This window comes from Tupaia chinensis, unplaced genomic scaffold, assembly GCF_000334495.1.
Source record: "Tupaia chinensis unplaced genomic scaffold, TupChi_1.0 Scaffold143481_1, whole genome shotgun sequence".
Classification (NCBI taxonomy): domain Eukaryota; kingdom Metazoa; phylum Chordata; class Mammalia; order Scandentia; family Tupaiidae; genus Tupaia; species Tupaia belangeri.
Window position 1 is genome coordinate 666119 of NW_006203325.1, and position 27169 is coordinate 693287.

At 36.6% G+C, this 27169-nt stretch overlaps 1 protein-coding gene and 1 pseudogene across 4 annotated transcripts in view; one reads left to right on the forward strand and one right to left on the reverse strand.

The window, feature by feature from the left end:
* Window positions 1-2917: 2917 nt before the first annotated feature.
* Window positions 2918-4245, forward strand: LOC106733323 (nucleophosmin-like; annotated as a pseudogene).
* A 1056-nt stretch (window positions 4246-5301) lies between these two features.
* The window catches only part of SNX13 (sorting nexin 13), a 187510-nt gene continuing 165642 nt past the window's right edge, over window positions 5302-27169 (reverse strand). For 3 of the 4 annotated variants that reach the window (XM_006163893.3, XM_006163891.3, XM_027766434.1), the window contains 7 exons: window positions 26177-26287; window positions 20410-20571; window positions 18958-19029; window positions 14800-14945; window positions 14467-14535; window positions 12356-12468; window positions 5302-8835 (listed from right to left, as the gene is read on the reverse strand). In XM_006163893.3, the coding sequence (XP_006163955.1) occupies window positions 8588-8835; window positions 12356-12468; window positions 14467-14535; window positions 14800-14945; window positions 18958-19029; window positions 20410-20571; window positions 26177-26287 (921 nt within the window). In that variant the 3' untranslated portion in view covers window positions 5302-8587. The remainder of the gene's footprint in view (window positions 8836-12355; window positions 12469-14466; window positions 14536-14799; window positions 14946-18957; window positions 19030-20409; window positions 20572-26176; window positions 26288-27169) is intronic. The other variant, XM_014582270.2, reaches the window with a different exon arrangement.

Genomic DNA, 27169 nt, shown 5'->3' on the forward strand with positions numbered 1-27169 from the left:
AGCAGCTGTCTCGAAAAAAGATCACCAACCCTATTAAAAGATGGGAGTGGGACCAGCAGTTGGTGTAATGGCTATGTTGCTGGACTCCCATGTAGTCGACCGTGGTTTAAGTTCCGGACCCAGTGGCTTAAACTCATGCGTGCGTGTGTGCCCAAGATCCTGAGGAGAATGTAGAAGGGATTGCGGCGTGGTCATCCCCCCAGGGGGTGATTTCTCACCGTCTCTCTGTCTCTATTTGTCTTTCTGGTGAGTGCACGCACCCTATCGTAAAAGAAATAACAATAAATAAATAAAAAATAAACTTAAAAACAAAACAAAACAAAAAAACCAAAAAATAAAATTAAAAACAAAACAAAACAAAAAAACCTAAAAAGATGGGAAAATGAGTTGAAAAAAAACACTGTCTCTTGGGACCAGCAGTTAGCGTAATGGCTGTTGTTGGACTCCCACATAGTCTACCGTGGTTTGTGTACCGGACTCGGTGGCTTAAACTCACGCTGGGCGCATATGCGTGCGTGCACAAGATCCTGAGAGGAGAATGGAGAAGGGATTATGGCGTGGCCATCCATCCTGGGGGGTGATTTCTCACTTTCTCTCTCTCTGTCTGTCTGGCGAGCGCATGCACCCTATAGCAAAAACCACTAAAAAAAATTAAAATGAAAAAAACCACTCTCTAAGGATGACATACGAATAGCCAAAAGGCATATGAAAAAATGCTCAGAATCCCTCATTGTAAGGGAGATGCAGATCGAAACTACAAGGAGACACCACCTAACCCCAGTCAGAATGACTAAGATTAATAAAACAAAAAATGGTAAGTGCTGGTGGGGGGCTGTGTGGTGCAAGGGGAACTCTCTTACACTGCTGGTGAGAATGGAAATTGGTCCAGCCACTGTGGAAAACAATTTGGAGATTCCTCAAAAATCTACAAATAGAACTATCATATGATCCAGTAATCCCACTCGTTGGTATCTACCCAAAGGACAGAAGAATTCATCGATGTTTATTGTGGCACTAGTCACAAATGCTAAGTCATGGAACCAACCCAAATGCACACGAACAGATGAATGGATTGAAAAACTATGGCATATATACTCCATGGAATACTACTCAGCCATACAAAGCAAGACCTTGGTTTTTGATAGAAAGTAGATGAATATGAAAGATTTACTGCTGAGAGAAGCAAGCCAGGCCATGGAGAGACACTGTATATCTCCACTTAATATATACCGAGTGTCCACACTCTATGATCAAAACTGAATGACTAAAGGATATAGAAACAGAGTAAATGGTTGTGAATACCAGATACAGTGTGGGAAGAGGGTGTGAAGGAGCAGAGTCTGAGGAAGGACATTAAGGAGAGAAATAGAGGGGCAAGGCATTTATGGGACAAGGAAATGGGTTATTATCTGTTGAAGATAACTTTATAGTATTGTCAACTGGACTGGTGAGAAATGTACACATGTTGGAATATTCACTTTACAAGCTAAATAATGTGATTGAATGTATAAAAGAAATTGAAATTAAAAAAAGAAAAGAAACACCCCTATCACCTGAGCTTTTTTTCTTTTTGATCTCCATGTAAATTCCCTCTGGCGTGTCTTCACTACAGGGGTTGGGGAGGGAGCTTCAACACAAGACTAAGAACATATACTGACCTTATATTAACTATTTATGTGGATTAAGTCACATAATTGTGCAGAAGAGTTAACACAGCAGGCTTTGAAAGGTCTACTTACAAGGCTGGTCATTGTTCTCAATGTCTGAGAACTTAAATTTTAAAAGCATTCACACCAATTTCCAAAGAGATAAAAGCAGCTCAGTAAGCCTAAACTATTTGTACAAATAACACAGCTTAAGCTATGCATATGCTTTTCTTCCGAGTTAGAAATTTTGGTATGTACTAAGTATAGGGTGCATAAATGACCCGCACCCTATAAAAACCTAGGTACTAAGTCTTGGATGAGCTCTCCTGGTTGGGACTATTTCACAAGTCACAACTCCTTGCTGGGGAAATTAAATGCTTCTACATGATTCCATTGGGAAATAATTGTTTGAAGTTTAAGCCTGGTTTTCCCCAGATGTTGTCCCATGTACCTTTTCCTTAGTATCTTGTTCCATTTCCTTTTGCTGTAATAAATTTTACTGTGAGTATAATTGTATATTGAGCCTTCTAGTGAATCACCAGGAAGCAGTCATGGGGACTTCCAATACATAATTTTATTGTTTTCTCCCACTTTTTTTTTTTTTTAAGAATTTAAAAGTTTTATTTTTATCATTATTATATTTCAATTTGCTTATAGGGAATGTGTGTTTACCATAGACAGAAACAGAGGGAAAGTGAGAAAGCAAGCCACCAAGTCCATGCCTCAAACTGCGATTGCCCATGTGGGAGTCCAGCAACTTACCCAACATGCCAACCTGCTGGCCCCTCATTTCACTCTTGATGTTATGTAAAAGTTACTTGCCAACTGAAAATGTCACATTTAATACATTTCTCACACATTGCAATGGTAAACATGAGTTAATCAAGTATAATTTTCAATCTCAGTGGCTGCAAGTTTTCCTAAATCAAACATATCAGCTGTCATTGTATAAATATACAGGTCAATGCCTGGCACAAATGTATTTATAAACTGAACTAAATGCCATTTCTTGCTTTTTTTTAAAAATTCTAGTTGCTGTTCTTTTGATCACATTACCAAAATCCTTGGCCAGTGGATTTCTCCTTATGAAAATACACTATTACTCAAGTTCATTATTCTGGTACTAGGAACCCAAGTTCAACTCTTTAGTATCTGCTATGTAATCAACTGTTAACATTCCAGTTTGTATTTTCTCCCAAATATTGAACTTTCCATTGAAATGGTTAAAAAAAATACTTTCTGGTAGCCGTTTACCTCCATCTGACTTCTCGCTCACCCAAGTGCGTGCCACCATCCCATGGAAGATTCGATGGACATGGACATGAGCCCCCTGAGGCCCCAGAACTATCTTTTCGGTTGTGAACTAAAGGCCGACAAAGATTATCACTTTAAAGTGGATAATGATGAAAATGAACACCAGTTATTTTTTGTTATTTTTTTTTTTTGGAGAGGTTTTTGCTGTAGGGCGCATGCGCTCACCAGACAGACAGAGAGAGACAGAGAGATAGAAAGCAGGAAATCACCCCCCAGGGGGGATGGCCACGCCGCAATCCCTTCTCCTCCATTCTCCTCTCGGGATCTTGGGCACGCACGCACACGCGCCCGGCGTGAGTTTAAGCCACGGGGTCCAGGACTTGAACCGCGGTCGACTAAGTGGGAGTCCAGCGACATAGCCATTACGCTAACTGCTGGTCCCAACACCAGTTATTTTTAAGAACGGTTAGTTTAGGGGCTGGTGCAAAGGATAAATTGCACATTGTTGAAGCAGAGGCAATGAATTATGAAGGCAGTCCAATTAAAGTAACACTGGCAACACTGAAAATGTCTGTACAGCCCACGGTTTCCCTCGGGGGCTTTGAAATAACACCACCTGTGGTCTTAAGGTTGAAGTGTGGTTCAGGGCCTATGCATATTAGTGGACAGCACCTAGTAGCTGTGGAGGAAGATGCAGAGTCAGAAGAAGAAGAGGAAGAGGACGTGAAACTCTTAAGTATATCTGGAAAGCGATTTGCCCCTGGAGGTGGAAGCAAGGTTCCACAGAAAATAGTAAAACATGCTGCTGACGAAGATAATGACAATGAAGATGATGATGATGATGATTTTGAAGATGAGGAAACAGAAGAAAAAGCTCCAGTGAAGAAATCTATACGAGATACTCCTGGCAAAAATGCTCAAAAATCAAACCAGAACAGAAAACTCAAAACCAACAACACCAAGATCAAAAGGTCAAGAATCATTAAAAAAAAAAAAAAAAAAAACAGGAAAAAACACCTAAAAAACCAAAAACACCAAAAGGACCTAGTTCTGTAGAAGACATTAAAGCAAAAATGCAAGCAAGTATAGAAAAAGGTGGTTCTCTTTCCAAAGTGGAAGCCAAGTTTATCAATTATGTCAAGAATTGCTTCCGGATGACTGATCAGGAGGCTATTCAAGATCTTTGGCAGTGGAGGAAGTCTCTTTAAGAAAATAGTTTAAACAGTTTGTTAAAATTTTCCGTCTTATTTCATTTCTGTAACAGTTGATATCTGGCTGTCCTTTTTATAATTGCAGAGTGAGAACTTGCCCTACCGTGTTTGATAAATGATGTCCAGGTTCTATTGCCAAGAATGTGTTGTCCAAAATGCCTGTTTAGTTTTTAAAGATGGAACTCCATCCTTGGTTTTAAGTATGTATGGAATGTTATGATAGGACACAGTAGTAGTGGTGGTCAGACAAGAAAATGGTGGGGAGACAAAAATAGACACGTGAAATAAACTCAGTATTTTAATACAGTAAAAAAAAAAAACAACTTTCTGTCCTATACCTACTGTCCATTGGTTTTTATGTTCAGATTACATTCCCTTAATGAAGATGCTTCATTCTTTTTTCTACTCCCCTACTAAAAATTTTCTTAACTATATTTCTTGGGAACATGACTCTCATCCTGTTTATGATCAAAAAATTCTGTGATTAAATAAGTTGGGAAATTAGGTAAACAAAGAACAAAGTGAAACATTTTTCACAGAACTCATAACTACTTAGACATAATCATTGTGAAGAAGTATTTTGGAATTCTGCACAGTATATAGATAGCTTTGCATAAGTTATATGAAAGCATAAAACTTTTCATCCAGGAACATCTTAAAGGAATCACTATTTTATAGTATGTATTTTATGAAATAATACGCCAGCTTCTGGTAGGGTAGGGGTTATTCACATCATCCGGTATCTGAGAAGTCTGTGGATATAGTTCCATGAAGACCAAATATTACGACCAACCAGTCATATCTATATAGGTGAGTACTGAATCTTTTAAAACCAAAAATGTCTAAAATATTAGCCAAAGTATGAATTAAAAATGAGATGAAATAGAAATTAGTAGACTACTAGGTATAGCTCTGTCTGTGGAAAAATTACTTTGTAATTCTATATAATAGAAAAGTATAAATTCTTTTGATACTGTAGTAGTAAATTATCTGTCTCAGAAAAAATTAAAGTTCAGTTAGTTTAAGTCAGTAATCACTCAACAGCTCATCTATCAACCTGGAAGTTAAAGTGCTTGACTTCTACAATGAAAAGAAAATATACACAGGAAAAAAAAAAAAAAAAGACCATTGGGCAAGCATTTTTTAAAAAGTAACAAAAATTCATCAATATTAAATAAACTCAACAAAAATGTTTGTTAATACTTTATTAGTATTTTCTAATGGACAGAACATACGCAAACCAAATAAAAATTTTAATCTCCTTTTTAGTTCAATAAAAATAATTGACATTCTGGTTGTTTCTTCTTTGTTAAAGAAGGAAAATATTGATAGAACAGTTAGGCACACAGTTGACACTTACTGTACAATGATATGCACAAATTATCTTTTAACAATTAAATCCTAAAATGTGCTCTTTATATTTTTCCCTTGTAATACAGGAGCCATGCTCCTATAAGCAAAATTTACTATTAATAGAAGAATTTTACAAGTAGTGACAAAAAGACTTTTAAAACAAGTCCTTAAATAAAAGGATGCAGCAACAACGGAATGTAAGTTGTTGGGTTAAGAAGACAGTTTAAACTACATCTCAAAACATTAAAAATTCATTTATTTTACAATTATTCAAATACACATGCATTAAATGAAAATATTGCACAAAATTAAAATTTTGGATTGTGAAATTTATATTGTTCTTAATTTTTAAAAAATTGGTACACTTTCTGGTAGCACTTAACTGATTTTTTCCAAACACCAGCAGCACAAACTTAAAATAAGCAAACTGAAATATTCAAGAAAGTTTTTAATGTTTTTTTTCTTAAAAAAAATTAAGGCTAACCAAGTGCATCCATTGGTCAATGGCACAATTGTTTTCAGCAACTATTCAAAATACCCTAATCATAGGAAATGCCCATCTAAGTGCTATATTTAAATCATACAATCACTTTTTTAGGTGAATAAGCTATGATGGTTTCTAGATAGTTTACATGTTACCTGAAAAATCAGAAAACCAAAGAAAGAATGATTCAACTTGAAAGTTCTTGCCTAAAGGCACCACTGACTTAAAAACACATTCAAAAATCAAATATCAGAAGACATAAAGCCTCTTCATGTATATATTCATATATGCAATAAATGCATTAAGTGTAATAACTTTATTAAACGTAGTACACTGTACTTGACTTATGGGTTAAATATTTTACACACAGCTTGACCAAGTCATTCAAAAAGTATCTAATTTTAGCATGACCACGGCTCTCTCTGATGTAAAACACAGATGTGCATGGAGAAGATGCACCACCATTTACACAGACTACCTACCATTTGACATTTCTGCTTTTGAAATATAAACTCTTTTAAACAAAAATTACTTTAAAAACCCATTTACTCAAATAGTTTTTGGTATGATTGCAGTTATCTTGCAGGGCTTTCTTATGAAAATTTGTACTCTTACATAAACTTTCTTTCCCTGGTTGATAGCCAGTGTTCCTCACATTATAATAGAAATGCTTTCCACATGTATACACTAGGCTCTTACATGAATTTCTCTGTATACTCTTAGATTTATTCATGTCAAAAATATACTTGAAATGGGCAAGGGTATATATGAAAATCATTGCACTTATGGCCATGCTGATGCTTCCTACAGACATGTTTCACACATCTTCACTTTTAAAGCCTGGGGTGCAGGGAGGGACCGGGACAGGGAGACACACTGAGAAGAAATACTATTTCTTCCATCAGAGCCGCTAAAGATCTTTTCTCACTTGCAAGTTGCAACGAATGGGATTTCATTTATGTAATTCTGAAGACATGCAACACATGCTGAATATATGCATACTAAAGTATGCACAACAGCATTATTAATAAATATGATTATTATTATTATAAAGCTTAATTTAAAGGAAGGCTTTATTCTGTTAATAGGCCTCACTTTTTAAGTAGGATCTAAGTGAAAACAAAACAGTGATATCTTGTTCCAATCTTAAAGCTCCCAAATAACTGGGATACCAATACTCTGTCCCTTTATCTTAAGCACCCAGACGTTAATACCAGGATCTCTTGGCTCAGTGGTCTGATAAGTAGCTTCACTATTTTAAGGTTTTAGTGTTAAATATTTTTTAAATGAACAAACAAAAAACTGACACACTCAAACCTTTAGTCAATGAAAGTATTTAAAACTATGCAGATAATCCTGCATACAAGGGATATGACTTCCAAAATGGACAAATGGTGAATGAGAAAACTATAGGAAATGCAGAGGCTCCAAAACTGGAAAAGGTATTTTGTTTGGCTGGTATAAAATTATTTTAGGGACTTAAAAGTATACACTGAGGGGTTTTGCCTACTAGCTTTATTTATTAGAATTTTATATTATGCAAAATATAAATAAAAGCATATTTTAAAAATATTATAGTTCTGTTTTCATTATTTATTTTATATGTATGTACACTGTAATAGAATTAGGAATTTGTATGTTTACATATGACTAATAAGCTCATTAATCCTCTGATTCGCTAAAATTTTTTTTGCAGTTACCTAAGGCATGTCTATATCACACAATTTAAAATAATCATATGATAACTTTCAATAGAGTACTGTTGTTTTAATTTCTGTAGTTTTGGAAGGGCAGAATATTTGGCAGTTCTCCCAACAAATTATACCCCCTCCTGTATAATCAGTAATTTGTTAAAGATGAAACTAACAATTTTGAAACTTAAATGAGAGCCACCACATGTTTTGTGCATACAGAATGCCAAAAGAAAAAATTGAGTGCCATAAGAGCGAGATACAGCCCTTAAAGCACATAAGAATGAATTAAAATTTGCTTTATACCAGTGAATAACAAATCCAATCAAATTCTGCTTTTGATTGGTTTTATTTTATACTTGGTTTTATGTCACAAAAATGTAGATAAGATAATTTCATACTTTAAGGGCATTCTGTCACTATCACTGTCCCCAGATCTGAATAGATGTTCCAAAGATTAGTCACCTGGCTAATACTATATCAAAATGCTGACACAGACCTACTCTATCATTATGCAAAACAAATCTCTCCAAATCATACATTGCACAGTCTCCAACTTTTAAACAAATAGCCAATTTATCTGGGAACCACTGGTTTGTGCTTTCCTTAGCTATCATATATACACTCTGGCACTTTATGTCATTGCTGGAGAACGCTGATTAGTTTCAAACAGAAGAGACCAATGCCATTCTTTCTTGAGATGGGGGCAGGATCTTCTCAATGTTGCAAAATATGCACCAAATCATTTAAGACATGGAAATCTCTCTTGGTAGTGGCTGGATTATAGATGAGGATGAGAAGAACCACAGTTTTATGCATGTATTAATAATCTATTTTGGGACACTAAAAGACTGGTGCAGACACAACAGTATATGAGTTAAGCCCCAGAAGATCTGTCCATACCATTAGTCCTGGACAAAATGAATACCAGCTTCATAGATTGGAGTGTCACCTTTTCTGCAAAGAAGGCGCTTGAGTAGTTTGAAGTTTCTGTTTATATTTCTGCATCTGCTTTGAACGTGAATGCAGTTTGTTGAAAAGTTCACGGAATTTGTACTGTGGAAACAGGGTTTCTAAAAAGCCTTCCAAGAAGACATAAACTATTCTCCTATTTAACTGGTTGTGCTGAAACATTTCAAAAACACGAAGAATACCTTTCCGTGTTGTCTCAGCCCCAATAATGTGCTTCAGCTCATCTAAATGAAGAAGAGAAAAATACACATTAATTCATTTCTCAAATATAGGAAACACAGGCGTAAAGTAAAATCCACAGCAAGGTAGTAGGAAGTACTCATTTAATGCATTTTAGCTATGCATTATAACTGAGAGTTAAAATTTTACACATATCTATATGCAGGCATCTACCCATCCACTTAGCAAAAGACACTGGGAAATGACACAAGTCAAAGTGGTAGGATCCAGACTCAGATTATCTGAAATTATACTGCAAACCTGCCTCTTAAGACCCATATAATATCTATCCATCCTGACTCTGCTTCTCCATCTATTAAATGGACACTTACAATAACCAACATCCTTTCTGCTGTAAAAATTTATAAGGCTTTAATGAGATAATGTGAAAAGTGATCTGTAAACTCAAAAACAGAGAAAGTAGGGAACCAGCAGTTGGCGTAATGGCTATGTCGCTGGACTCCCACGTAGCTGACCGCGGTTCGTGTCCTGGACCCGGTGGCTTAAAACTCACGCCGGGCGCATGTGCGTGCGTGCCCAAGATCCCGAGAGGAGAATGGAGGAGAAGGGATTGCGGCGTGACCATCCCCCCTGGTGGGTGATTTCTCGCTTTCTGTCTCTATGTCTCTCTCTGTCTGTCTGGCGAGCGCACGCGCCCTACAGTGAAGATCTCCCCCCCCCAAAATAAAAAAAACAGAGAAAGTATTCTTATTATGTCTGACAAACAGTAAGAAATGCTATAAGAAAATAAACTAATCCATGGCCAAGAATAAAGCTTTATTAGACCAGCAAAAAAAAGTTTTTAGCCTGGTCTATGATCTAAAAAAATTTAAGGCAATATGGCAGTGCCATAAAAGCACTAAAAGTATAAAAATGTTCACAGTGGGAATTCCAGATGAAATAATAAGGAAGGATTCCATTCGAGGAAGTGACAATGAAAGGAGACTCTGCTACCTGGGTAGGATTTTCATAAGTGCAAAGAGATGATGAATTAGCCCTGGTAGAAAGAACATTAATGAACAAATGAGCAGTAAATGGCAAAAAAGCATGTTCAAGAAATGGGGGAAGTACAATTTGGCTGAATTTTAGGACTCCTTTAAGGGAAAGTAATGGAGACTGCTGGTGTAGTGACTGTGAAGGTGAGCAAATCTGTAGTTTACCCATATACAACACAAAGTTACTAGAGACTCTTGAGTATGGAACCAATATGTATGAGTAGTCTTAGTCATTCAGCAGAAATATTATTTTGCTGCTGCTCTAGAAAGAAACATGAAACTTCAAAAGGTCTGCTTCCTACCAGGGGTACAAAGTAACTGAAAGCAAGTATGTTGTGAAATTTCTATGTATATTTTAATCATGTACCTCTATGCCTGCCCTCACTGCCTCCAGATCTTCATTCCAGTGCTATCTTTTCAATGAAGACCTCCCTGGTTACCCTATCTAAAAATGCAATTCACCTGACACTGCCTATTTCCTTTTCCTGCATTGTTTTTCTCCACAGTACTTACCACTATCTAATAAATTATGTTTTAGTTATTAGTTTTGTTTTCTGTGTAATAGAAGGCAAGCTCCAAGAAAGTAAAGATAAGGGCAAAGAAATGTGTCTAGTACATAATGTACTTCAAAAATACTTTGTGAATAAATGAATGAAGATTTTTCCATGAGCATACCTGAATCAGCCTACAGCACAATTTGGTTTACTGGAATAGTATATTAAATAATATCTTAAGTTCTTGTTTCTAATTTTTCTAAAATGTTATTTTTATAATTTGTTTTCCCCCCACCAAATCCAATAGTACATACAGCAGAATTAACAATCACACAGCAAATTTCTAGTTTAACTGAAAGAGAAAGCTGATCATTATAGTTTTATGATAAAAATTAAAGTTTTAATGATAAAAAAATCATAAGAAATAGGTATTCTTGATATTAAAGAACTTATACATGTCTTTTCCATTCTATACATCCATAATTAAAATGCAAAAAAGGATATCAAGGTATTTCAAAGATATTCATAAACAAAGAACAATCAAAACCACCACCACCCCACCACAAAACCAGTTTTGATATTATATAAACAAGACATAGTAAATTTAAGTGAGATAATTCACCTGAAAAATGTAACTCAAACTATGAAATGCCACAACATATACTGTCTTTGAGGTTAATTTTAATTAATAAAGATTAACAATAAAGCAGTTTCTTCCATAAGAGCAACAAATATATACTTTCTAAGGAGAACAAATATTATTCCTTAAAAATGCATACTTCATATTATTTTATTTGCTCATCTATCACATTATTTATTTAACAACTCTGGGTTTCAAGGCAGCAGAGCAAAGTGGTTAAAAGAAAAAGCTTTCAAGGAACGCAAAGCTGAGTCAAAATGCCAACTGTCACTTACCAGCTATAAACCTTATGCAAGTTACTTAAATCACTTCGAGCTCCTGTTTCTTCACATGTAAACTGTGATTGTAATAGTGCCTAGTTAGCTTCACCTTTTGTGGCAATTAGTTAAGAATATATGAGGGACCAGCAGTTAGTGTAATGGCTATGTCGCTGGACTCCCATGTAGTCGACCGCAGTTTGTGTCCTGGACCCAGTGGCTTAAAACTCACGCCGGGGGTGTGTGTGCGTGCGTGCCCAAGATCCCGAGAGGAGAATGGAGGAAATGGGATTGCGGTGTGGCCATCCCCCCTGGGGGATGATTTCTTGCTTTCTGTCTGGCAAGCACATGCGCCCTACAGCAAAAACCTCTCCAAAAAAAAAGAGAAAAGAATATATGAGAAACGCCTTGGACAGTACCTTGTAAACGGTAAGCTATCAAATGGTAGTTACTAGAATCAAAATACAGCTAGTTGATCTAGTATGATCAATGCCAAAAATTCAGAAGAACTACAAATTAATAAGATTATTATTATTATTTTAACCAAACATGCTCACTCACCTGGCATAATTGCAAGTAATTTAGTTTTTCCTGCAACTCTTGTTCTCATTCGAATAGCTTTATCTCTGCACGGGACACTCTCTGCCAAAATGCCATTTGGCCAAAAAGCATCTCTATTTAAGAAGATAAGATACATTTTGTAAACATTTTTATGTTCTAATGATACAAGTTGATATAGATATTCATGTCGCTGGACTCCCATGTAGTCGACCGCAGTTTGTGTCCTGGACCCAGTGGCTTAAAACTCACGCCGGGGGTGTGTGTGCGTGCGTGCCCAAGATCCCGAGAGGAGAATGGAGGAAATGGGATTGCGGTGTGGCCATCCCCCCTGGGGGATGATTTCTTGCTTTCTGTCTGGCAAGCACATGCGCCCTACAGCAAAAACCTCTCCAAAAAAAAAGAGAAAAGAATATATGAGAAACGCCTTGGACAGTACCTTGTAAACGGTAAGCTATCAAATGGTAGTTACTAGAATCAAAATACAGCTAGTTGATCTAGTATGATCAATGCCAAAAATTCAGAAGAACTACAAATTAATAAGATTATTATTATTATTTTAACCAAACATGCTCACTCACCTGGCATAATTGCAAGTAATTTAGTTTTTCCTGCAACTCTTGTTCTCATTCGAATAGCTTTATCTCTGCACGGGACACTCTCTGCCAAAATGCCATTTGGCCAAAAAGCATCTCTATTTAAGAAGATAAGATACATTTTGTAAACATTTTTATGTTCTAATGATACAAGTTGATATAGATATTCCAAATTTCTATAGAAAACACAATGTAAATACAGGAAAGGCTTTTGAAATTTTATTCAGCAAACACTAAGTACAGGATTCAATTTTAAGTGCAAAGGATTTAAACAAGAAAAATACCACATGCATTGTGACCCAGAATGTTCATTAACACTAATACAATAAAATGGAATATACAGACAATTGTATCACATTCATTTAAACTCAAAGGGAGCAACTGCTGATTAAATATCTCAACCAAGTACAGCCTGTGATATCCTGAATTAGGGAACCTTAGTTTGATAGCTACTCTCCTTCAGTTACACGGTTCCACTCCACTTTTAATGAAATCAACATGAGACTAAATTCCATGCCCACACTTCACGGCTGGACTGATTCCAATGATCCTTTCACATCCATTCTCTGACTTCCACCATGTGCTTGAGAACCCTGCTCCCTAATTCTTTGGCCAAGGCAAGACTTGAGCAAAATAACTAAAATCTGCACAGGGAATTTTGGTCTGAGAAAGACAAGACTTTCCAGAAGAGTGTTTTGGTTTGGTTTTGAGTTGCTAGAGGGCACATGTGCTCACTAGAGAGAAACAGAGAGGGAGGAAGAGGGAGAAAGCATCCTCTAATGAGGTGTGGTCATGCTGAAATTCCTTCTTCATTTCTTCATCCTGTTGGGATTATGGGCATGCATTCACATGCACCTGACATATTTTTACACCTTGAGGCAGGGATTCTAACCTCAGTCAACCATGTGGGATCTGGCTCTCTTTAATATTATGCTGCAGGCCCACCCAGAGTAGTTGTACTTAACTTCACACATTAGAAACACCTGGGAGCTTAAAAAAAATCATGATATCCACCTGGCTGATTAAGTACGACTATGCAGAGATGGGATCCAGGCAGGAACATTTTTTAAAAGCTCTCTAGGTTATCCTAATGTATAGTCAAGGATAAGACTCACACTACAGAAGAACATAAATCACATACCCTGAAACAAAATAAACATGCTAGGGCAGGTGGTCCAATGTTTGGTAATAGCATGGTATAGTGTGGAAAAACTGCTTTAGTCTGTCTTCTCTCCAGCAAGTGCATGTTCCCTATGACAAAAGTGGGTTTTTTTTGTTTTTTGTTTTTTTAATAAAGAAAGGGGGGACCAGCAGTTAGTGTAATGGCTATGTCATTGGACTCCCATACAGTCGACCATGGTTCAAGTCCCAGGTCTGGTGGCTTAAATGAATGCCGGGCACGTGTGTGTGCATGCCCAAGATCCCGAGATGAGAAAGGAGGAGAAGGGATTGCAGTGTGGCCATCCTTTTGGGGGGTAATTTCTTGCTTTCTATCTCTCTGGTGAGCACACATGTCCTACAGCGAAAACGTCTCTGGAAAAAAAAAAAAAAGAAAGCAAAACATGGGGCCAGCAGGTGGCATGGTGGTTAAGATACTAGACTATCATATGGCCGACCATAGTTTGAGTCCTAGACCTGGTGGCTTGCTTTCTCACTTTTTTGCTTACTGTCTCTCTGGTGAGCACATATACCCTACAGCAAATTTAAAAACAATAATAATGAATAAAATTAAATAACTCTTTGAAAACAATCAAGTTCAGCAAGTATGACAGAGGAAAACTAACCCCTCAATCTAGGTACTTGATTATACAGCCATCCTGTTTTTACACTACTGTTTCCAATTATCTTACAGACACTCCACTGTGATAAAATGTAGCCTATCATCTAAAGAGTTTTCTCTCATACTTTTCCTATTCTGATTTTAAAGAACAAATAGGACAAATGCTAATTATAATTCTTACAAGTCTTTTTGTTCATCAGTGGTGACTGAAACCAACTTAATGCCAGTAAGGAAACAAAAGCAATAAAAGTTAATAACTGGTAACAATGCTAAACTCTGTACTACCTGAGAGAAGTGACTGTGTCTTAAGATATACCTGAAACGTTTCACTGAATCGGCTACTTGTTCAGGTGAGGTCATCCAATCAACATGGTCAACTATTTTTCTGCAAGTAAAGACATGTAATGAGTAAGCTTAAGACTTTACGAGATGAATAATAGAACCCTGATTTTCAAAGAACAAGCAGCTTAATTTGGATAGAAACTATCTTTGAGAGCAATAGACTACTTTAATGATATTCTTAAAAGCCCAAAGATGGAAATTCTCCTACAAAGGTTAAACAATCTACTTCTAGAAGTAAAAGTTTAAAAGCTAAATAAGATCAGACTCTTAAAGGGGCAACAGGGTGAGGAGGAAAGGAGAGTGGTACCTATTAATCGTATCACCATATGTAGCTCTAATAAGCTGTTGGAGTAGGTTTTTGATATTCCTTCGCAACCACTGATTTCTCTCTTTTAAGTCGAACACTTCATCCATAAGCAGGAGCATTACCCTTAGTGGAATATTGTCATCCACCTGACAAGGAGGAGAATAAACAAGAGTAAGCTAACTGGAGTTAGCTATCTACTACAAATTGCTGATTTTACTGCTTCTATAAAATGTTGGTACTAATTCACAAGTCACAGAACAAGTTACATTATAGCCTTCATAAACTTCTTTCATTCTAATTTTGAAAAATGGTTTCTAGTAGTCATTTTGACAAAATATAGAACTTAACAATCCTAATAATGAGTAAATTCAAAGGCTGTAATTTAAGAAAATTTCTCAAAGTGGATTCATAATGGTCTTGGAAAAAGATGATTTGCCTCTCTTACTTTTAGATGTGGTTGTACTAGTTAGATAAAGTAAATCTATATCCTTTGTCTATTTCTGGTACACGCTTTCCATAAAAAGAAAATATACTCAATATCCCTCTGTATATAGAACAAAACACAATCTACACAGAATGTGTTTTGCTTGGTTAGTAAACAGTATGTATTTAGGTTATTTTCAGGAAAAAACAATTCAGTACCACAGATAACTAAACATTATAACAGGTATAATATATTTCGTTAAATTACCAGGATTTTCCTTTAGCCTTTGTTTTTTAGAGGTTTTTGCCATAGGGCTCATGTGCTCGCTGGAGAGAGACAGACACAGACAGTGAAAGGGAGTGAGAGATCACCACTCCTCAGGGGGATGGCCACACCACAATCCCTTTTCCTCTATTCTCCTCCTGGGATCTTGGGCATGCACATACATGCACCCAGCATGATTTTTCAGCCCACCAGGTTTGGACTCCAATTATGGTCAGCCATGTGGAAGTCCAGCGTCTTAACCATCATGCTACCTGCCAGCCCACCTTTTAGCTTTTAACAACTAAAACTTAGTACATCTTTACTGTGGGAGTACTTAATTTATGTGGTAAAGAGGAAATAAAGACAACTGGAATACTTTGATGTGAAAAACATGTGTAAGGTAAAAAACAGATACAGACTTAGGACTATATATTTGCCAGTAACTTTATAATTCTTTCATGACTAAGTATTCTCTCCAATTATCTTCTCATCACACTGTAATTTAAATATTGAGTAAAAGCATGAGTTACACATTTTTTTTCTTTTTTTGGAGAGTTTTTTTTTTTTGCTATAGGGCACGTGCACTCGCCAGACAGAGAGAGACAGAGAGACAGAAAGCGAGAAAGCACCCCCCAGGGGGATGGCCACCCCGCAATCCCTTCTCCTCCATTCTCCTATCGGGATCTCGGGCACGCATGCACACGCGCCCAGCGTGAGTTTAAGCCACCAGGTCCGGGACTCGAACCGCAGTCAACTATGTGGGAGTCCAGCGACATAGCCATTATGCTAACTGCTGGTCCCAAGTTACACATTTTTTTCACCATCACTGTAAAAATTTTCCTAGTCCATCTCCCATTTCAGGAATTTAAAGCTTACAGATGAAACTATACCACAGGTGAGAGGAATAACTGTTTCATTACTGAAACAGAATAAATATGCTCTATTCTCTTATCAAGCAGATTCATACAGAATAGGATACAAAGCCCAATAAATGATTCAAACATACCTAACCTGAATTGTGTGATAGGGAGAAACAAAATAGTGAGGGAAAGACGACCTTTTCAGTAAATGGTGACTGGGTCAACTGGGCTCCTATCCTCATTCCACATAGAAAATTAATTCCAGGAACCAGAAGATAGTGTAATGGTTATGTTGCTGGACTCCCATGTAGTTGACCATGGTTCAAGTTCTGGACCCAGTGGCTCAAAATACACTGGGCACATGTGCATGCATGCCCCAAGATCCCTAGAGGAACATGGAGAAGGGATAAAGTGTGGCCACCCCCCACCCCAGGGGGCGATTTCTTGCTTTTGTCTTTCTGGAGACTGCACATGGCTTGTAGCAAAAATCTCTCTTGGGGTCAGCAGGTGGTGTGTTGGTTAAGGTGCTGGATATTCCCACATGGCTGACCATGGTTCAAGTCCCAGACCTGGTGGCTTGCTTTCTTGCTTTCCCTCTCTGTCTCTTTCTGGTCAAATTAAAATAAATGAATGAATAAAGAAAGTTAAATAAATAATTCTTTTTTAAAAAACTCTTAAAAAATAAAGAAAACAATCAATTCTAGATGAACTACAAAATGTAAATGACAGGACGGTAAAACAAAAATAGGCTTTTAAAAAATGATAAGAGTATCATTTTGTGATCTTACAGTAGGCACAGAGTATATACACAGTACATGAAAGGGACCCAGAGAGTACAAAATATCTGTAATACATGTGAGGGGAATTCAAAATGTTTGTGAATGAAGTATGAGTTTATTTTGGTATCCTCAAATTTGAAATCTGTGCATACTCATTTTCATAATGCACAATTCCCATAAGCTTTTTGAAGATTCCTCATATATCTGATAAAGAATTTATATTCAGATTATATAAAGCAGTCCTACTAATCAAAACACAAGACGGCCAACCCAAAAGGAAAATAGGCAAAAGATTTAGATAAACATGTAAGAAAGGACACCCAAGTATCCAAAAAACATATGAAAAAGTGTTCCACATTTCAATATTTCAACACACTCATCAGAAAAATGTGAATCCACCTGAAATACAACCACCAGAATAGCTAAAATTAAAAAGACATAAAATACTGGGAACCAGCAGTTAGCGTAATGGCTATGCCGCTGGACTCCCACGTAGTCGACCGCGGTTCGCGTCCCGGACCTGGTGGCTTAAAACTCATGCCGGGTGCGTGTGCGTGCATGCGTGCCCAGGATCCCGAGAGGAGAATGGAGGAGAAGGGACTGCGGCGTGGCCATCCCCCCTGGGGGGTGATTTCTCCCTTCTGTCTCTATGTTACTCTCTGTCTGTCTGGTGAGCGCACGCGCCCTATAGCGAAAAAATCTCTCCAAAAATAAAAAGACATAAAATACTAAGTATTGGCAGAACATGGGGATACTGCTGGTGGCACTTCGAAGCATTATGAACAGTTTGGAAAGTGAGTTATCAGTTTGGAAAACTAGTTTAGCAGTATGTATTAAACTGAACTTATGTATCCCCTTTGAAACAGAAATTCCACTCTTAGGTAGAGAGTTAACAAAAACATGTTACTTATCATTCTAATCACAAGACTAGAATGTTCATAGGAGTGCTATTCAAAATACTGATATAATGAGTAAATTATGCTATATTTATAAAATAGAATATTCTAAAATCATAAGAGTGTAGAAATCACAATCACACCTAATCAACATGGAAGAATATCTTAACCCTGAGCAAAACAAAACAAAACAAAACTCAGACTAGGGCAGCGAGATCCTACATGGCCAACCATGCAGTTCAAGTTCCAAATCTGGCAGCTTAAGAAACAGGCCATGTGTACATGCCTGCATGCCAAAAATACCAAAAGGAGGGAGAGGTGGAAAAGGGATTGCAGCATGACCATTTCCCTTGGGAGTAGGAGGGCTGCATTCTCCTTTCCCCTTCTCTGCTTCTGTTTCTATATACCTGCCCTACAACAATGATAAAAATGCAGACATAAAGTACAAACCTTGCATTTACATTTATATAAAGTAAAAAGGCAAGCAGAAGTTAGGATAGTGATTATCTTTCTTAAGGGAGAGAGTCATGAGAGGAGAAAGAGAGACTGAGGCACTTTCTGGAGTACTCGGGTACTCAGAATATTCTATTTTTTAGCAGAGTATTGACCTGAAGGCATGTTTAGTTTGTAACACTTCATCACGCATCACATTGTATGTACACATTTATAATACATACACAGGGCCAGTAGATGGTGTGGTGGTTAAGGTGCTAGACTGCCACATGGCCAACTACAGTTCGAGTCCCAGAACTGGTGGTTTGCTTTCTCTCTTTCTCTCTGGTGAGCATACGTGTCTTACAGCATATTAAAAACAATAATAATAATAATAATAATAAATGCTTTAAAAATACATATACATATATAATTTATTAAAAAGATCTTCCACGTATGAGCTGAATTACAACTAAATACTAACAAGAATAAAATTAACTCACATTATCGTCAAGTTGAGCTGAGACTCGACAATGTTCAGGATCTGAATCAGTCTTCGGAATTAAAGGAGGCACCTAATGTTTTTTTAAAAAAGTAAATTCGCTCAAGTAAATAGTGAATGAATACAGCACAATGACAAACCAAAGTAAGTACTAACATTTGATTTGATTTGTAGAATAGTATTTAAGCAGCAAAGTCTAGCAATCTAAAACTTGCAACAAAATATAAAAGGATGATTATTATCAAAAGGTTTCCTTAAAAAAAGACTGGCTTTTGAACTGAAAGAACTTAGTCAAACTCCCATACTTCTGTGGAGAACTGAAAGCTAAGACAGGTTAAAAGACTTCAAGGCTAAATAGTCATATAGCCAGAGAACAGAACTCCAATCTTTCTTCTTTACCATCAAGAGCTCTTGACAGTATTTTAATAGGTTAAAGGAATTAAGTAATTGTTACATAAGTTAAACAGAACAAATGAAAAGACCAATGATAGCCAAAGAATCATCAAAATCACCTGTTTCAATCCCTTCCTGTTATTGGTGAGGACAAAGAAGCCTGGAAAAGTTTAGTGACTTCCACAAGGAAGTCCCATGAGTAGTTAGCAGCAGATGTGGTACTGGATAGTCCTCATTTCGTGTTAGTGTAGATCCACACAGAAATAAAGATGAAAGATCAGAGAAAGTATGAGAATGAATAGAAAATTATCATTTCCACAGACTACTTTAGGAGTTGTCTCTTACATTAAAGAAATCTATGTTAATATATGTTTTTTCAATTCATTCTCAGATGATCTAACAAGTAGAAAGTTATAACAGCTAGACATTTTATAACTTGAATTACAACCTTAAAAACTATGTCAAAAAATTTTTTAATATAAATAAGGAATTCAACAAACTACTAGGTCCAGTACCTTTATCTGCTAATGTAATAAAAATGGTTCCTGGGAAACTCTTCTATGCCACTTGGAAGCACAAAGACAGAAATGCATGGCCTCACACTGACAGTGGTAAAAGGCTTTTCCTCCCCTTCATCAGTGAATCAGGAATTTCCTCCCGCTCCATCATGTCAGTCAGGAGAAATCAGACTTGATGTTTCACTAGTATAACTCATTTGCCCAAAAACACTTACATGTTTGCTTGGATATAATGCCATTATAAGAATTTAAAAAATTGAATAATGGAATAAGAAGTACAAAGAATGTTAACTTTACTAAATTTTAAATAATTTCTTTAAATGAACTTTAAAACTCCAACATAGCAGAGACTGAAAAGTGACTTGATTTTGCAGTATCCATTTCTGGTAAGAATTTATTCTTTTTAGATTGCATTCTTCATGAGACTATGTGTCTACAGGACTTTGAACTGAAAATAAGGTAAATCTAGGCAAGAGTTCAACATATCTTAAAGCTGAATTAAAAACAGTTTGCTTTAGATATTACTGAAAATGTCTTCTTACCTTGAATAATGATTGCTTTATGTCTTGACCTAATCTTTCTGACATTTTGCCCATGTTGTCTGACATCTTAGTCATTCCCTCTGCCAAGCTATCAGGAAGAGATTTAACTGCATTTGAAACATTCCTCATAGAATTTCGAAGTGGATTTACAAAAGTGTCCATCTAAAGGAAAAAGATATAATACCGTGGGTTTATTGTATCATATTTCTATTCAACTGAGAAGCCTGGGGAAATACAAAGTTGTAAGACACGAAGGATGCAGTGATTTGTCCACTCTATGTCAAGTCACTGTACTTTAAAAGTATAGAAGTACTGTCTATAGCACGTCTTACTTCCACAGTCACATAGAATCTGACTGATGGGGTTATTGCTGGAGATAAATATGAGTTTTGGCTGCCTTCTTAGTAAAGGAATTCTGAATAAAAGTTTCCTAAAACAGAAACTGGTGTAAGTAGAATCTGCCACTATATACTACTGCCACATTTTAAGTCAAAAATTAGATATTTCAGTAGATTATTAAAAACAAGCAGGAAAAATAAACACAAAGCCGAAATAACAAATGAGATTTATATTTTCAATATAGTTTTTAGGATATCTTATATGCTAAACTAGGATCTACCAAGGAATTTTGTACTCCATTACAAAAAAGGAAAAGAGAAGTTGAAAATCAGAAATCTAAATTATATTTGTATAAGGCAGAATATAAAATCTATAAAAGAAAACATGACCAGAGATATAAAAAGAAATAAAAATCTCCAGAGGAACAGTATGCAAAATTGGTATTTTGATGTACAAATGTTAAATAATTTCCATTAAAAAAGGATATACTATATATATGAAGTCAGCGGGTAATGTGGTGGTAAAGGAGACTAGATCCCACATGGCTGACTGTACAGTTTGACACAGCGGCTTGCAAAACTCACCAGGCAGATGTACATGTGTGTAGACCATGGTATGACTATCCCCCATGGGGATGCTTTCTCACTTTCCCTCTATCTGTCTCTCTCCAGTGAGTGCACATGCCCTCTGCCAAATTAAAAACAAAAGGAAAGAGAGAGATGGGTCAGAGAACTGGGTCCTACATGGCCAATCACAGTTTGAAATGCAGCACCAATGTCTTGAAAAACACGCTAGACGCATGTGTGCATGCCCCAAATCCTAACAGGATGGAGAAATGGAGAAGAGACCGTAGAGTGATCACACTCCTTGGAGAGTGCTTTCTCTTCTTTTCTTTCTCTGTCACAAGCACGTACCCTCTGGCAACTGAAATGGCAAGGAGGGAGGAAAGAAAGGAAGGAGAAAGGGAGAGGAGACTTAAAAAGAAATCAAAATATCTATAAGTGAGATCTTCTGGAAAAAAAGGTATTTTTAGGCAGACAGAAAAAAATAAATGAGAAGGAACCAGTTACATGAAATTGTAATAATAGTTTCCAGAAGATGCTGAATCTCATAAAAGACACCCAGGCAAACAAATTATGTTCCAAGCAAAGTAATAATAGTAATAAAACTGAACCTTGCTGCTTAGGGAACACAACACAATGTTAACAGATGATAACAAGAAAACAATGCTCCTTTACTCTTAATTATGTCTTCATAGTTTCCCATTAAGAACCACCAGAAAAAGTAAAATAAGTTATTATTAACAACAACCAAAAAAAGTTAGTTTTAAGGTAACCTGTGATAGGATTGGGAGTTTTTTTTTTACTCTTTTGTTATTCTAAAAGTACTGCAGATATGCTTAATCAGATATCCAACCTCAGGATGGAAACTATCAAAGTACAATTCAGAACAGAATCAAAGAACAGAAGCCAGGGTAAACAAGGATTTGAAAAACTACAGGTGAAGATTCATACAAAGATAAAAAAAGATGAAGCTAATTCTCACTCGTGGCCAAATTTCATTTTTGTGTGTGCAACACATGTTATTTTTAATCCTATATAATCCAGCTTTTGATTAATCAAAATAGTGTGCCCAAATCAAACAGGACATTATTTCAATATTGTTTTAAAAAGCTTATTTCCAGAAAAAGAGAGGGACAGGCACCAACAGAGTCCTTATGCCACATTACACTCAGCCTCGGGCAGTCCAGATATGCACACATGAAGACCCAGAACCTTCCAATGAAGGTCTGTGCTGTACTTGTCACTACAGGCCCTGGTTTGTTGCTGTTGTCTTAATTATAACAACATTCCAAATAAGCTAAACCATGAAAACAAAACCCAGGAGATGAGCATGACAATACCACATTTAAAAGATGCAGCTTAAGGAAAAATTTCCACCTGCCTATAGTTATAAAGTTCACAGAAGAGAGAGAATTTCAAAAACATAAAGAGGCATAAATTTCACTTTAATATATAACCTACATTAAAAACTGTTTAAACATCTGGCACCAGCAGATGGCGTAATGGTTATGTAGCTGGACTCTCATGTAGTCAACCATGTTTTAAGTCCCAGACCTGGCGTCTTAAAACTCACACCGGGCACATGTGCATGCATGCTCAAGATCCTTAGAGGAGAATGGAAGAGAAAGGACAGTGGCATGGCCATCTCCCCTCTCCCCTAACCCTGAGGCCCCTGTGGGGGTGATTTCGGGTGATTTCTTGCTCTCTGTCTCTATAGCAAGCACATGTGCCCTATTGCAAAAATCTCTCTCTAAAAACAAAAAAATGCAACTGTTTAAAAATCCTTAAAATATTTTAGAATTTTGTATATTTTGCAATCCACAATAGAAACCTGAATTCAGCTAACAGGACTGACGAGTGGATAAATGAAAACGCACACTCACATGCTAACTGGGTTTGGGGGGTTTGGGGCTAAACTATCACTGATACTCCTAAAATAAGAGCATCTAAATCTATGAAATGAACTAAATAATAATTGGAAATAGGTGTCTACCCATTTCAGACCTACAGAATCAACTTCGTCTCTCTCTCACACACACACACACACACACACACACATACTCTGTTATGGTTCGACCGTGTCCCCCCAAAGTTGATGAGTTGGAAATGTTACTGCTGTTTAAACAGTACTAAGAGGATAAAAACCTGATTACAGTAATAAAAGGTGGGGCTTTGGGGCGGTGATTAGGATTAAATAAGGTCATGAGGATAGGGCCCCTATGATTAAATCCTGGTAGCTTTCTAAAAAGAGGGAGAGCCTCTAAGCTGTCACAGACAACTAGACAGAGATGATCTTTTACCCTCTTGCCACAAGATGCCCCATGCCACTTAAGGACTTTGCAGAGAGGTTCTACCTACAAGAGAAAGCTGCCATATGGAATTCCTTGACCTTAGATCTCCAAATTAACAGCTGAATAAACCTTTTCACTTGTTATATTACCTGCTCTGTGGTATGCAGTTGTTAACAACAGAAAACAAGACCAAAACATATAGGAGGGAGATGGAAAAACCTCCCCAGGTAACTCTTAGGCCTAACCCTGAAGGAAGAATTTCAGAAGCATAAAAGTGGAGTCCATTACTGTATGATAACACTTCCACAAAAAGGGGTTGGCAGGTGGCATGGGGGTTGGCAGGTGGCATGGGGGTTGAGGTGCTGGACTCCCACACAGCCTACCACTGTTGGACTCCTGGACCTAATGGCTTGCTCTCTCACTTTCGCTCTCTCTGGTGAGCATGTGTGCCCTATAGCAAATTAAATAATAAATACAATTAAGTAATAAACAATAATTTAAAAAAACCCTTCTAAAAACAGGGTCTGTCTTAAAATAGATGTTTAGAAAGTGACAAGCTTTCAAATGACCAGGTCATCCAAGAGTAAATGATAGATTGCCAGCACAAATGTACACTTACTCTGACTTGTACAGATGCTTTCTAGTCAAGTACTACCCCAGTTATCTGCCTTGGTACCAACATGGACAACAGGATTTTAACTTAAGTTTACATTTCTATCTAGAGCTTAAAATGCCTCCACACCATGATACAAAACTGGATAGAAACTGACTGTACACAGAGAAAGGTTGCTTGTCAGTTACTCTTCCTAGGAATTGTTCCACAGATTTTACAAAGCAAGGACAAATTGTATTGCCAAATTATTGTGATAAATAAAGTATTATTTCTCAAGATCTGCAAAGTCACTGATAACATTTTTGCAAATGATTTTCTCTAATAGCTATTCAATTTCCAGTGAAATAAAATAAGGAAAAAACACTAAATTATAACTTAGCCATAAAGAAAATGCAATTGAAATTCCAAATTCTTGATATGCATAAAAATTATTCTGGCAACCTAAAAGAGGTCAAGATAATTTGGCGACTGCCAATACGAATTATAAAAAAAGTATGCTATTGTTGATTACCAGAATTATTCAGCAGAATCTTTTGATTCTCTTACTAATGAAAAAGCCAAAGTACTAAATACCTGTTTAGACATATACATGCTACTGTTAGCTGGGTTGAAAAAAATCTGTGTACCTCAATGTAATGCGTCTTTTATCTCAAAAGGCTACACCAACTTGCAGTTTATCTTAAGACTGATGCAATTGTAAGACAGGAGAAATAAGATAGATAAAGATCAAAGAGATGAAAGGCAGAAATGCATCTCTATTGACAAAATTACTTAAAGTTAGGATTTAAACTAATCATTTCAATCATAAGATACATACACATGCACCATATTTTTTTCCCACTACTTTCAAGGTTCATATTTCAGAATTTATTAAAACAAAACATTCAAGTTAGAAATGTCACCATCCATTTGGATATTAAAATTTAACATCTGAAAGTAATCATATGGAATTGTTACAACGGTCAAGTCTTACTTATTTTAGAATTCTTTAATCTTTTTTAAAAGGTTAGCGTTTTCAGGGGAGGAGGTCATTTTACTTTTTACATGTTCATTTTGCAGTAATTTCATACTTAGAAAGAGTGGCAAAGACAAAACAATACAAAAAGTTCCTGTCTAGCCTTCACCCAGTTTCCCTCACTGCTGCCGCTGCTCCTACTGTTGCTTTTACACTGCAGGCAAACATCTATTCAAAAGCTAATCATGTGCCAGACACTAATACACAGACTATCTCATGATTTGCACAATGCTCCAAAGTGAAGATTAATATCTAAATGAAGATGAGTTAAGTTTTAGTTTAATGAATTTAAGTTGTAGTTCCTTTTAAGGAAACTAAAGTACTAAGAGGTTAAGTAACATGTTTAAGGTCACAGCTGATAAAAATAGCAGAGCGGGGATTTGAACCAAAGGCTGTCTAATTTCAAAGCTTATGCTCTTATCTACTAAGCTGTGTTGCCTGATTTGAGCACTTAATTATTTACTGTCTTAACCTAGCACCTTACTGCAAGTATAGGTCTTGTATCCTATTTTAAATTATTTAAAAGATTTGGAATAATAAAGATTTTACTCAAGAGGCATAAATACTTTGGAACATATCCTATTTAGCATTTTTCTTACTCTTACTCCCAATAAAATTTATTTCCTCTTAATTAAAGAAGCATTTCCTATTCAAGACAGTGAAGAGTTTGTGATCCAAATAAAGCTTTTCTTAGAGTACCATTTTAAGTTTTTTTTTCTTTCTTTCAAACTTCTACCAGACTATAATCTACATGTACAGATAGGAGTCCATACATAGTGGATACTCCAATCAATAGTAGCCTTAATAAAGCACAGAAGGCAAACATGCCAAGAAGAATTTAATATAATTTTCTAGTTTTAAAATACATAAAATGTAAATTTACTTTCTTTTATTAAAAACAAAGTATGAAAACAGCTCTAAAAGAAAACTGCAATACAGTGCTTACCTTACGAGCAAAGTCTCCTTTCCCTTTACTGTAGGCTTTGTTCTCAAGGAAATCATATACACAGTGAGCCAAAGCTGGGGATGCTTTCATCATTTCAGGTGTTAATAGTAACTAACAAGAAAAAAAAAGATCTTAAATTGATGGTATACTGGAAATTAACTTTTTTATATATAATTTTATCTCATAAAAAGCTAAGAATTTATAAAAAATAAATAAATTTTGTATTTTTAAAAACACAATTAAACAATTCAAGTCACCAAAAATGCTAAGACAAAAGGTTTGGTATATATTTTTCCCATCCAGCAAAACAATGCATAAATTGTTCAAATATATTCACTATTCTATTTTCAGGTGCTATAGCTACTAAATTAAGACCTGCATTAGAAGATTGTTAGGTGAGATGAGCTTGTTTACCTAATGGTTAAGGGAGCAGGATCCCACACAGCCAATAAGTTTGAGTCCCAGCCCTGGTGGCTTGAAAAACACTCCAGTGTGTACATCAGTATGCCCCAAATCCCCCGACAGATAGAGAAAGAGAGAAGAGATTTATAATGTGACCAAACCCCACTAAGGGGATACTATCTCCCTTGTTCACTGGCAGTTTTAAGTTATTGGGACCAGCAGTTAGCGTAATGGCTATGTCGCTGGACTTCCATGTAGTCAACCGCAGTTTGCGTGCCAGACCCAGTGGCTTAAAACTCACGCTGGGGGGAACCAGCAGTTAGCGTAATGGCTATGTCACTGGATTCCCACGTAGTCGACCGCGGTTCGTGTCCCGGACCCGGTGGCTTAAAACTCACGCCGGGCGCGTGTGCGTGCGTGCCCAAGATCCCGAGAGGAGAATGGAGGAGAAGGGATTGCGGCGTGACCATCCCCCCTGGGGGGGGATTTCTCGCTTTCTGTCTCTATGTCTCTCTCTGTCTGTCTGGCGAGCGCACGCGCCCTACAGTGAAAATCTCTTAAAAAAAAAAAAAAAAAAAAAAAAAAAAAAAA